General features: G+C 42.1%; 1 protein-coding gene across 1 annotated transcript in view; it reads right to left on the reverse strand.

Annotated features, from left to right (window-relative positions):
- The window catches only part of TTN (titin), a gene marked incomplete at its 5' end in the record, with an annotated part of 249,006 nt that overhangs the window by 183,082 nt on the left and 53,190 nt on the right, over positions 1 to 12,734 (reverse strand). Inside the window, 23 exons of the mRNA XM_080620353.1 lie at positions 488 to 769; positions 878 to 1,156; positions 1,761 to 2,042; positions 2,249 to 2,527; positions 2,726 to 3,013; positions 3,136 to 3,414; positions 3,520 to 3,798; positions 3,942 to 4,220; positions 4,339 to 4,620; positions 4,755 to 5,033; positions 5,134 to 5,421; positions 5,538 to 5,816; positions 5,915 to 6,193; positions 6,304 to 6,582; positions 6,689 to 6,970; positions 7,071 to 7,349; positions 7,451 to 7,738; positions 7,862 to 8,140; positions 8,239 to 8,517; positions 8,866 to 9,144; positions 9,246 to 9,527; positions 9,957 to 10,520; positions 11,611 to 11,889. Coding sequence (XP_080476479.1) covers positions 488 to 769; positions 878 to 1,156; positions 1,761 to 2,042; positions 2,249 to 2,527; positions 2,726 to 3,013; positions 3,136 to 3,414; positions 3,520 to 3,798; positions 3,942 to 4,220; positions 4,339 to 4,620; positions 4,755 to 5,033; positions 5,134 to 5,421; positions 5,538 to 5,816; positions 5,915 to 6,193; positions 6,304 to 6,582; positions 6,689 to 6,970; positions 7,071 to 7,349; positions 7,451 to 7,738; positions 7,862 to 8,140; positions 8,239 to 8,517; positions 8,866 to 9,144; positions 9,246 to 9,527; positions 9,957 to 10,520; positions 11,611 to 11,889 — 6,744 coding nt within the window. The remainder of the gene's footprint in view (positions 1 to 487; positions 770 to 877; positions 1,157 to 1,760; positions 2,043 to 2,248; positions 2,528 to 2,725; positions 3,014 to 3,135; positions 3,415 to 3,519; positions 3,799 to 3,941; positions 4,221 to 4,338; positions 4,621 to 4,754; positions 5,034 to 5,133; positions 5,422 to 5,537; positions 5,817 to 5,914; positions 6,194 to 6,303; positions 6,583 to 6,688; positions 6,971 to 7,070; positions 7,350 to 7,450; positions 7,739 to 7,861; positions 8,141 to 8,238; positions 8,518 to 8,865; positions 9,145 to 9,245; positions 9,528 to 9,956; positions 10,521 to 11,610; positions 11,890 to 12,734) is intronic.

A 12,734-nucleotide genomic window follows, 5' to 3' on the forward strand; every position in this document is an offset into this window, starting at 1 on the left:
CTAGCTATAAGTGTTATAGCATTGTAAGATGGGGTTTACACATTTGATTCTAGGGATATCCCAGGTTTTTGGGCTGGGGAATTTTTCAGCTTTTTTTTTTTTTTTTAAACACCCTTTATTCTGCTCTAAACTGGAGATTTCAGATGCTCTCCAAAATAAATTAAAAAATATTTTTAAGCTCCTAGGAGAGAAACACAACTGTTTGTCTCTCTCTAAGCAGACATGAGCAGAAGACACAACTTAGAAATTCAGTCAATTGGATCCCATAACCATCTAGAGGCATGTGGTTCCTCTTACCCTTATCCTTGGACAACTGAAAATGAGGAACCTGACTACTGCTTGTTGGGGATACAAGAAATCTCTGTTTTGATCATTTTAATCTCATGGGAATAAGGACATCATGCAGCTGACACTAAACAGCCAAGATCCTAACTTAAAAAAAAAAAAAAAAAATCAACCCTATTGTGAACCTATGCTTTTTACTAACCTAGAATACTTAAGGTAGCCATGCACTCTCGACTTCCAGCATCATTTCTGATCTGACAGATGTATTTTCCAGCACTGCTTGTCTCTGTGCGCAGAAGTTGTAAAGTTGCAATATTTTCCATAAACATGATCTTCGTGTTTTCACTTTCTCTAATAATTTCCTCTTTGTCTTTAAGCCACTGCACAGAAATTGGCTGGGAGCCCTCCACTCTTGCTTGTAACTCTACTGGTTCACCAACCACAACAGTCACACTGTTTATTTTAGTCAAGAATTTTGGTGGTTCTGAAGAAGAAATATGCAGTTATAATAAATACTTACAGTGTCTATGCAAAGAAGAGCAATGCAGTGCCATTGGGAGCACTGCAGACGCCGTATGCGTCAATACTTTACCTTTCAGCTTCATAGTGCAAAAACAAGTGTCACTTCCTACGTCATTCTGTGCTTTGCACTGATATTCACCCACATCTGCAGCTTCAACATTAAGAATACGAACGCTGGTGTGGTAGTTTTTGGCTGTAACCTTATACTTCTTACTACTGCGGATTTGCCTCCTGTCTTTGTACCAGGTAACGTCAAATGGTGGTGTTCCTGAAATCTCACATTCCAGGCTAACCTCAGTTCCTTTGAGCATGTCTACTGGAGAGGGCTTCCTGCTAAAAACAGGAGGTTCTAGCAAAGGAAGAAAGGAACATTTTTAGAAAGGAGCCTGGAGCTATTTGACCAACAAATCATTTACTCATACCAGCTTCTACACAATGAGACAGCTGAGAAAATCAACAGAATGGGCACAGACTTTCCTCATTTTCTGGGCACATTATGAAATAATCTTGCAGGTAGCTGGCATCCAGAGCTCTTAGCTCCTCTGTAGAAAAGGTAGACAGAGGGGTGGCCCTTGGCAGAAAGGGTACAGGTCTCATTTATCTGATAGTTGTCTCAAACACAGGGTGTAAAACTGATGCTGATTAGTCTGGGTCTGTTCTTTCAGTTTGTATTTCAGTTCCTTGATATAGCAGTTCCCACTATGATCTGTCCTGGATGTTGACAGTCATAAACCTGGGGATCACCTAACTTAGGACACATCTGCATTAAGAACAATGTCGCTGTTGTTCAGGCACTGAACAGAGGCGGGGAGGGGGCATCAAGAAACAAACATAACATGAAGTAAAAGGCAGTCCTAAAATACTAAATGAATCTCCTGTTCTTGTTGATTTTCAAAGGATAAAGCCACCAGAGGAAAAAAGGATGTAGCCAAGAGAATGAGAGGATAGCTAACCTTTCACTGTGACTTTAGTACTACAGCTGGCCTTGCCGGCGGGGTTGTGAGCTTCGCAGATGTAGTCACCACTGTCATCAGTACTGAGATAATTCATTTCAAGCACAGCCACAGAGTCAATGAATGATGTCCGGAATTTTTCACTGGCAACAATTTCATAGTCATTTCTGAACCACACTACTTTCATCTCTGGAGATCCACTTACTTTGCACTCAAGCCGGGCTGAGTCACCCTGCTTGACTACTTTTGCCGCTTCTAGCTTCTTAGCAAACTTGGGTGGTTCTAAAAAACCAGAAAAAGTGGAGTCAGGAAGGTCTGAATTAATACTGGAAAGAAAAGAGGAGGGGAAAGAATCAAAGAACTGTGGGTTGCAAACATAGGGTAGGGAATTCACCTGAAGGTGTATCGATATCACTGAGGTGGGCTTGGCAAAAAAAGGAAAGAAAAGAAATAGGTGAAAAGACTGCAACACAAGAAAGAAGGCACACCTGTTACCATCAATGTTGTAGTGCACGAGTCACTGCCAACATCATTTGAAATGTGGCAAGTGTAGCGGCCACTCCTAGAAGTATCCACTGAATAGAGGGTTAAGAACCCAGTTGACCCTTCAATCCCAATGAAACAGGTTGGACCAGATACAAGTTCTAAGTCTTCTTTGAACCACTTTACTGTAAATGGTGGTGTTCCTTTTAGGGTAGCCTTAAACTCCACTGTGGAATCTGGGATGGCTTGCTGGCTTTCAGGTTTTACTAAGAAGCTTGGTGGCTCTGCAGTTTTCAAGAAAAAGAAATATTCAGATACATCACAAACGTCTTCATTGGAAGAATGAAGAAAATTAGTAAGGTAAGCATGGAGACCAAGTTTTCGGCATTTATATTAAGAGGTATAAGAGTCTTATGTTAGCATAAGATTTAAGGTATTTTTCCCAGCATCCATCACAAACAAGTAGCAAAAGAGTTTCAAACCTTTCACTGTCAGGACAGCACTGCAAGAATCGCTCCCAGCAACATTAGAGATATTGCATGTGTAATTTGCACTGTCTGCCAGTTCTAGATTAGCAATCTCGAGTGACATAGTGTTCTCGTGGCACAGGCTTCTATATTTTGCACTGTCAGTTATCTCTTTTCCATCCTTATACCATTTTGCAGTAATGGGGAGTGACCCAGAGACTTTGCACTCCATTTGGATAGAAGATCCCAGAACAGTATCCTTTTTGGTTAGTTTTTTGATAAATGCAGGAGGAATTGATTGATCTGCCCAACACAAAAAATGGCAAAAACACACTGGTTACCTTCTTGCCTATCTTTCACAGAGATTATAATTTTTTCATTCCCTCCCTGCTGGACTGGTGAATTCGCCAAATGACAATACAAACCTAGGACAGTCAGAACAGCTTCACAGGTGCTACTTCCAAAGTCATTTTCAACCTTAAAACTGTATGTACCACTATCCTCCTTTGATACAGGTTCAATCCTGAAACTGGCCACATTGTTTTCAAAGCTCATTGTGTAGTATCTACTGGGTAGGAGTTGTTTGCCATCTTTGTACCATCTTATTCGGAGCTCTGGTGTCCCAGCCACAGTACATTCCAAAGTCACAGGGTCTCTTTCAGTGACTTTAAGTGATTTAGCCTTTTCTATGATTTGTGCAGGCTCTGAGATATAAAGTATATAAAAATAACAGTTAGATATATAGATAGGGTACTGACTTTCCAAGTATCCATCAAGGATGGGCTTGAAGGGTCACACCTTGTACACACCTTGTACAAAAAGCAAACCAAAACATTTCTCCACGCCAGATTCATTCTTTGCCTGGCAAGTGTATCTTCCTCTGTGGCTGAGGTCAATATTGGTAAGTTCCAGTGTGGCCACGCTGTTCTCAAAGGTGATATGGTGGTGCTCATCATCTTCTAGTATTTTCTCATCTTTTATCCATGACACAGATAAGGGTTGAGCACCAGCTACAACGCACTGGAAGAATGCAGTACCCTTCAAAATGCTAGTGACATTCTCCAGCTTCTTGACAAAGGATGGTGGTTCTGTGGTGTGAAGTTTTGTTTGTTGATTGGAACAAAAGTCATAGAAAGGGAAAGGGGGAAAGAGAGATAATATAAAGTCATCCTAGTTACTACAGTTTAGCTAGAGCATATAATGTTGTGGGTATACTTCCTAAAGAACTGACCTTTCAAGCTGAGCCTTGTGCTGCAAGAACAGCTCCCACCTTCATTTGATATAATACACTGATATTCACCAACATCTGAGACATCACAGTTAGTCACATTAAGAGTAAATACTGATTCTTTGGTGGAGATGGCATATTTCTTGCTGCTGAACATCTCCTTATTGTTCTTCAGCCACTTCACCTCAAATGGAGGAGTACCAGTCACCTCACACTCAAGTATGGCTTCCAAACCCTTCACTACCTCAGTGGGACGCAGCTCCCGAACAAATGTTGGAGGCTCTACAAAGATGGATGAAGAGAAAGCAAACAGTAACCTCGAATGATTTTGAGGGGAGAAGTCTCCCCTACTCCATCACCCCAGCTATGTGTCACAGATGCCAAGATGTTCAAAACAAACCTTTTACTTTCAGCTCGATGCTGCAGCTTTCACTACCTGCATCATTGTGGGCTTCACAAACGTAAATCCCACTATCTGACACTCTGGCTTGAGTTAATTTCAAAGTGGCTAAACCGTCTATGAAGGAGATGCCGTACTTAGCATGGTCAGTCACTTCATTACCATCCAGGTACCATGTTATGTGGATGTCTGGTGTGCCTACTACTTGGCATTCGAAAGCAGTGGACTGTCCTTCACGCAAAGCTACTACGGAAGTTGGCATCTGAATAAACCTGGGAGGCTCTAGAAGATGGACAGAAAAGGTGAGGCTTTGTAATATTCAGGTGACTTAAAGAAATACAAGGGTTTCCTACCCCCTCCCTCCAAATTGCACAGAAAAATCAGAGGCACAATGAGGAGAACATAGAGCTGCACACCTTTTACAAACAAAGTTGCTTTGCAAGTTGCAGTTCCCACATCATTGCTTATCTGACAAGTGTAGTTCCCAGAGTCAGATGTCCTAGCTGAGAAGAGCTCCAGTACACTGGATGTGTCGTCCTTCCAGACAGATCGATTGGCTCCAGAGAGGAGCTCCTGGCTGTCTTTAAACCACTTTATCTGCAGAGGAGTAGAGCCTTTCACCAGTGCTTTGAACTGAACCCTAGCAGTGGGCACAACCTCTTGGGACTGGGGTTTCTCTACAAAATATGGTGGCTCTGTAACATGTAAAAAGGAAGAAAGAGGATTACTCTGAGAAAGGAGAATTCCAAAATTATGAATGAAAGGCCTAACACAAGACAAAGAAGGAACTCAAACCTTTGACTGTTAAGAACCCACTGCATTGGTTGCTTCCCGCCTTATTGGTTGCTTCACAAGTGTAAGAGCCACTGTCTGTGCCTTCCAGTTTATTGATTTCCAGAAATGCAGTATTATCATGGAAAGAATATTTGTGCTTTTCACTTGCTGTTATTTCTTGGCCATCCTTGTACCACTGGATACTTATGGGATGTGAACCGGACACTATGCATTCCAGATGGACAAAAGAGCCCTTAATGCTGTCCATTTTCTTGAGCTTTTTGGTGAATTTAGGTGGTATAATGAGATCTATCCAAGACAGTAAAAAAACAAAGCATGAAATTCAACCCTGATTGCAGCAGATGTGAGCTCAGTATAAAATATACTTTATATAAAAATGATGATAAAAGAGAGCCCATACACACCTAGGACATTAATGCTGGCAGAACAGCTACTGCTCCCAACATCATTGTGAACCTCAAAAATATATTCTCCACTATCTTTCTTTTCTGCATAAAGCACCTTTAGGACTGAGACAGTATCTGTAACACTGATCTTGTATTTTGGGCCTAACGTCAGTTCTTTGCCATCTTTGAACCATTTGGCTGTAATAGGTTTTGTTCCTGAAAATTTACACTGCAAGGTTGCTGGGTCTCCCTCAGTCACATCTATTGACACGGCCTTGTCCACGACTGTAGCAGGTTCTGTTGTAAACAGGGAGATAGATAGAGTGTTAAGAGCATCTGTATAAACCACCAAGGAACAGTCTGAGATCACTGCATATCCTCAGAGTAGGACCAACCTTTGACAGTCAGCAGAGCAGAACATCTCTGAATTCCTGCCTCATTTTTAGCCTGACAGAAATATTTCCCATCATGTTTTAGTTCAATAGACCTCACCAGAAGAGTGGCAATATTGTTGACAAAAGTCATTTTTATATTGTTATCTTCAATCACTTCATCATTGTCTTTCAGCCAGGACACAGTGATGGGCAAGGAGCCTTTAATAGCAGCCTGAAACACGACTGTTCCCCCTCGAAGGGAACTAATGTTTTCTATCCTTTTTACGAACTGTGGGGGCTCTGGCAGGGAGAAAATGGACATGTAAGTATGAGCCTGGTGCATGACAGTGTGGCATGAAAGCCACACTGGGATAAAAGCATGCTAGTGGCATTCTGCACCTTGCACTAACCTTTCAGCGTAACCTCTGAACTGCAGAAGCAGCTCCCGACATCATTTGTTACTCTACACTGATACTCGCCAACATCAGAAGCATCAAACCTGAAAACATGGAGGCTAATCAAAGTTTTCTCAATGCTTATTCTGTGCTTCTTACTGCTCCGCACGGGTTTATCGTCTTTCACCCAAAACACTTCAAATGGAGGTGTGCCAAGCACCTCACACTCCAAAACCACATCAGAATCCTTCAAGGCTTCCACGGATTGAAACTCCTTGCTAAAATAAGGTGACTCTACAGTGCAAAAGAGAGAGTTCAGTTGTATTAGTCATACTTTCGAAGCCTATAAAACTGTACTGAGTTTAAAGAGACAAACCGCATGGCTGGATGTCACACACACCTTTGATCGTAACAACACTACTGCAAATATCTTTCCCAGCATCATTTCTGGCCTCACAAATGTATTCCCCACTGTCTTCAGTCTCAGCCTCTATAACATGAAGTACTGCCAAGGATTTTGTGAAAGACATTCTATATTTGTCACTCTCTTTTAGCACTCTATCATCCTTGAACCAGGTGATTTTAATCTCAGGAGTACCAGTGACTTCACAGGTCAACTCAGCATATCCACCTTTCTTTACCAGATGAGTTGGCTCTAGCTTCTCCTTGAAGGCAGCAGGTTCTGTGGATTTAAGAAGAGTGTTCAGGATAAAGAAAGCAGGAAAGAGTGCTACTGGGTCAATCCAGCATTTGGAAGTTTAAAAGACAGAAAGAATGCAAACCTTTTACAAACAAGTTTGCACTGCATGATACTGAACCAGCTACATTGGAGACTTTGCAGGTGTATTTTCCTGAGTCTGTTGGTTTGACTGCGTAAAGTTCCAAGTAACTTGCTAACGCTTCTGTCATGATGTAGCAGGCTCCTCCTGTCACCAGCTCAGTATCACCTTTAAACCATTTCACCATCAGTGGTGTTGTGCCTTTAAATGTGCCTTTGAAGCGTACAGTTGATGCAGGCAGTACATCTTGGGACTCTGGTTCTACAATGAAGCTGGGTGGCTCTAGATTTTGTTGAAAGGAAGGAAACGTCAAGAGTGAGACACATGGCCTGAAGTGAAAATGAAAAAAAAAATTCCAAGAAATTTTAAACAAATTGCCAAACCTTTTATAAACAAAGTGCTACTGCTCTCTTTGCTACCAGCAGAGTTTGTGGCTCTGCAAATGTAGACCCCAGCATCACTTGCATCTAGGTGTTTTATTTCCAAAGATGCAGAGCCTTCTGCAAAGTGTACTGTGTACTTGGCACTTGAAGTGATCTCAATGTCCTGCTTAAACCAAGAGACAGTCATTGGAAGAGAGCCTGAAATTTTGCAGTCTAGGCGGCATGACGTGTTAATGATGCTGTCAATATTCTTCAGGGGTTTAGTGAAGAAGGGAGGGAGAGTGCGATCTGTTGAGAGTGAAAAATATGAAAGAAACAGACAAATGAGAAAACCAGGCATGCCGTTGTGCTTCTGCCTCTGTTGGGCTCAGAGCAGAATAGCAGGGTTGTTTGCAAAGAGTCAGTACCAACCTAGCACTGTGAAGCTGGTAGTACAAGAGCTGATGCCCACATCATTGGATATCTCAAAGGTGTACTCGCCACTGTCCTGCAGTTCAGTGGCATAAAACTTGAGCTGAGCAATGTTATTTTTAAAGCTGATTCTATATTTTTTGCTGGCAGGTAGTGATCTTCCATCTTTGAACCATTTGGTTTTTAGCTCTGGAGTGCCTGTAACAGTGTACTCCAAAATGGCTGGTTCCCCTGCTGTTACCTGGATCATTTCAGATTTGTCAATGATTTTGGCAGGTTCTACAACAGAATTAAACAGCTGGTGTTAAGGACAAAAGGAACTTGCTCTTCTTCTCAGGTGGGTGACAATGCAGGGATCACAGCACTACTGCACTGACCTTTCACTGACAGTTCACCAAAGCAGGACTGAGTTCCTGCGTCATTCTCAGCCACGCAGGTGTACTTTCCACCGGAGCTCAGCTGGACACTGGTAATTTGCAGTGTTGCTAGACCATGTTCAAATGTCACTCTCACTTTGTTATCATCTTGCATAATGTCTTTTCCCTTCATCCACATTACAGAAATAGGCTCTGACCCTTTCACCACAGCCTGTAATGTAACACTATCTCCAGCCAGAGCTGTTACATTTTCTATTTTCTTAACAAAAGATGGTGGTTCTAGTTCAAAGAAAAGAGACAAAAAGAAATACTCATCTTCTACCACATCATCCCATGAAATCCACTGCTTAAAGACAGTTATATGAGACAATATGTGAAGTACATGGTGCAATTCAGCTAAAGAGCAGGCAAGAAAAGAGCTGCATTCTGCCGCTGGGGGCCCCTTTAAGCTCAATTCAAAATCACAGGTTTAGCGCCAGATAGATATACACAGAATTTTAAGAGAAGAAGATACTCTCCCCTCCCCACCCTCCCTAGCAACCCACAAATCCAAAGAAAAGATATTTTAAGAAATGAGAGGTTCTTGCCAATCCTTTCAGTAAGCGGAGGATTTTCTTTCCCACTGACCTTTCAAGATGTACGTTGCACTGCATATGCACTTCCCGACTTCATTAGCTATCACGCACTCGTATTCACCGACATCAGCACTATTAAATGAGGACACCTCCAGAGAAATTACAGCTTTCTGAGAGATCAATCTGTATTTTTTACTACTGCGAATCTGTTTCTTGTCTTTGTACCAGCTAATTTCAAATGGTCCAGTACCAGCAACCTCACACTGAAGAATGGGGTTTGTTCCCTTCACTACCTCTGCTGGTTCAAGTGTTTGGATGAAAGACGGAGGCTCTATAAAAGCAGCAAGAAAGAATTAGTCAACCATGCCAAAAATAAAAAGGAAGAGAAATTTCTTCTCAAGAATGTGGCTGGCAGCAGCAAGAAGAACAGACCTTTGACAACTACTTCAGTGCTGCAGCTGTCACTTCCAACCTCGTTTACAGCTTCACATGAGTAGCTCCCACTGTCATCAACTTTCACCTCCAAAATATCTAACACAGCCACAGAATTGACAAAGGATATCCTGTGTGTGTTGCTTTCACGGATTTCCTTATTGTTCTTGAACCAAGTAACCTGTATTTCAGGAGACCCTTTGATTTTGCATTGAAGGCGTGCAGAGTCACCTGGAGTCAGTAAATAAGATGGATCGACCTTCTTCACAAAGGATGGTGGTTCTAAAATTGGGAAGAAAAGGAAAGAAAGGGGTAGGAAATGGAAAGGAAAGTAGAAAGAAAGGGAAAGGAGAGGGAAAAGGAGAAGAGAAAAAGCAAAGAAGGCTGAAACACAAAGGTTTGACAGATTGGTTCCTAGCACAAGAACAAAACATGACTTCAGAAAAAATCAGCATTTTTTGCAGCTCTTGTGGTTTCTTTTGCCATCTCTGTCCTGCATACAGGAGCAATTCTTGGATCTGGCCAGTGAAAGAAATATTGAAGCACCCCACAGCGCACAGGGAGGCAGGAAGGGAAATGAGTAAGAGGTGAATGGACCTGATGGCAGGTCTGAGAAGAGTTCACAGTGTGATTCCTGCTCAAAGAAGCCTGCAAAAGAAGAAATAGGGAACCCAGGAAGAGAAAAGTAAAGGCGGCATAGGACTATCTTACCTCTGACTGTGACGCTGGCAGAAGAGGAGCTGCTTCCTGCCTCATTTGAGGCAGTGCACACATAATGGCCTGAATCCTTCAGCTTAGCCAAAGGAATCTCAAGTGAGGCTATTTTGTCTTCAAAGTAAATCTTATAATCTTTGCCTGGAGGAATTTTGTTTCCATCCTTTGTCCACCCAACTGTTACTTTCCTGTCTTCATCTACCTGACATTCAAGGCGTATTTTTTTATTGACTGCTGACTGCACTGACTGCAGCACTTTAATGAAGTGAGGCTTGTCTATAATGATCAATTCAGCCTGGCAAATGTCAGCCCCAAACTTGTTGGAAGCTTTGCAAGTGTAAACCCCTCTGTCACTGGCGGTGAGAAGGGAAATTTCTAGCACATGTTTATTTTCCACTTTGGAGATTCTGTGATGTTCTGAAGGTGAAATGGTCGTGCCATCTTTCTGCCAGGCGACGTCGATGACTGGAGTGCCCAAAACAGTACACAGGAGCTTGGCACTTTTGCCCACAAAAGTAGTGATAGATTCAGGTCTGGTAAGAAACGTTGGCGGTAACGCTTCTGCAAAACAAAGGGGTTCAATGTTATCCAGAGGTGAGGACCGGAGCTTATGTCTTTCTTTACAATTGCCAGGGACAGAGAGTATGAGGGGCCAGTTAAGAGGGACACTCTTAAGCAAAAGAAGCCAGCAGTGAAGGAAGTAAGAGATACTAAAGATGATGAATTTTGGCTTTTGGGTTTGTACTTCTTGGGTCTGTATATTGCTTCAGAGCTTGAAGACTTTTTGGGTCTCTGGAGGAATGTACAGACTAAAGGGAAATAAACCAAAAGCTGGAACTTCCCTCCCTTCAAGACTGGCATGTTTGTGTACCATTCTCTCAAGATGGACAAGTTTGCATGCGTTTCACAGGTTCTGCAGCTTTCTTTAGCCTCTAGCATCTGGCACTTAGCAAAGAGCACATAAAGACTCCTCCCATAAAGAGAAAATTCAATGTAAAAAAAAAAAAATCATTGTACACAAAGAGCCCTAAAGGTGGTGGTTTGGATTTTTTTTAAAGAAAAAAAAAAAAGAAAGAAGATAATTATATAGCCCTCAATAGACAAAAAGATCAAAACCTGAAGCAGCTTTAAACCATCTTTTAGTCTTTAAGATCTATTTCCCCAGTCACACATGGGTTTTCTCTGGCCATGGTACACAGAAGTTCAGGTATGTGTAGCTGCATAGCCTGCATCGCAAGTATAGATGCAGCATAAACATAGGGTGCCAAGATAACTGCACAGTTATTATACCAAAGAAATCAGATTTAAAAGTGTACGTTGTCATCCAGATGTCATAGACTTTCTTCAAGAATGTATTCACAAAGCAATCCCATTCTGTTGACAATCTAGTTTCTCCCACTCTCTCTCTCCCCATTCCTTCTTGCCTTCTGAAACTTCACACGGATTCTGTTTTCTAGATACAGAAAGCACCTAAAAGCAGCATTTTCAAAAATTATTCCTTCTTTATGCTTATGCCTGCCTAAATTAGGTATGGACTACGTATAACAATGGCAATCAAGAGCTCTACCATGAATATGTATAAGTATAGCAATGAAAGCATTACAATATGCCAAGATATTTTATAGAGAAGTGTTTGAAAGTCTGTACTTACCACTCACTGTCAACAGGGCTGTAGAGCTTACACTGCCATGCTGGTTGGAAGCCTTACAGCTATACTCTCCGCAGTCAACAACCTGGGGCCTCAGGATCTCAAGCGTGGAGAGGTAGTTGGAGGTGCGAATGGAGTATTTATCCCCATCATATATCTCTCGGCCGGCTTTGTACCACTGGAACTTGACATTGGGTGCAGTCTCTACCTCACAGGTAAACTTGGCCACATGATTTACAGCCACCTCCACTGGTGTGAGCCTTCTCCTCAGGATCGGTGCAACTGAAATTAGAAGCAGAGAGTAACTCAAAGCTCTGCCTGTGACATTCTGGAAAGTAACAGTGAAGTGACTGACTGAAAATAAAGGAAAGGTGATTTACTTGCAATCTGCGTAACGTGACTGTGAAAGAAAAAAGTAAGAAATAAAAGCAGTACCAGGCTCAGTGGACAGACGGTGTTATGGTGCATTAATGACATCAGGAAACACAGTGGTGATACTGGAAAAATCATGTGCGATAGAGATGAAAAATAACAAGGCAATACAAACATCTACCACACTATCCTGAAGCTGTAAGAAATTGTGGTGCAAATGAGAAATTGTGCTGAAACTGGGCAATAACTACAAAGAGTGAGAGGGTGCAGCAGTGAGAAAGGAAGAGCAGGTTCACTTCACAGGCAAAAATGGGAGAAGTCGTGGGGATCAAGGTACAGCTTGTCCTGACTGTGCTTGTGTCATGAGAACAGGAAGCAACAAAGTTCCTGACCAAAGACTGGAGTGAGGGAAGTGAGAGACTGCAATCTGGTAAAAGGAGACCATAAATCCAGAGAGAAAGGGAGCCCTCTGATTAGTGGCATAGTGATATTAATATTGTATCTGTATCCAAAGATACAGACACATAGTAGGGTAGTTTCATTAGTAGAGCAGTGTATTAGAAAGACCGTATTTTATCCCCATAATCCAACCTCTTTTAACAACTGTAAGTTTTGCTGCTGTTGCTCTTTTTCCACCTTGATTCAGCGCCTCACAGGTGTATTCTCCTTGGTGAGTATCACTGCATGCTTCGCTTATTACTAGTGTGTACGTGTCCTGATCTTGGAAACACTTGAATTTGTCACCTGAAGACACC

The sequence above is a fragment of the Psittacula echo genome (assembly GCF_963264785.1).
Source record: "Psittacula echo genome assembly, chromosome: 6".
NCBI classification, from domain to species: domain Eukaryota; kingdom Metazoa; phylum Chordata; class Aves; order Psittaciformes; family Psittacidae; genus Psittacula; species Psittacula echo.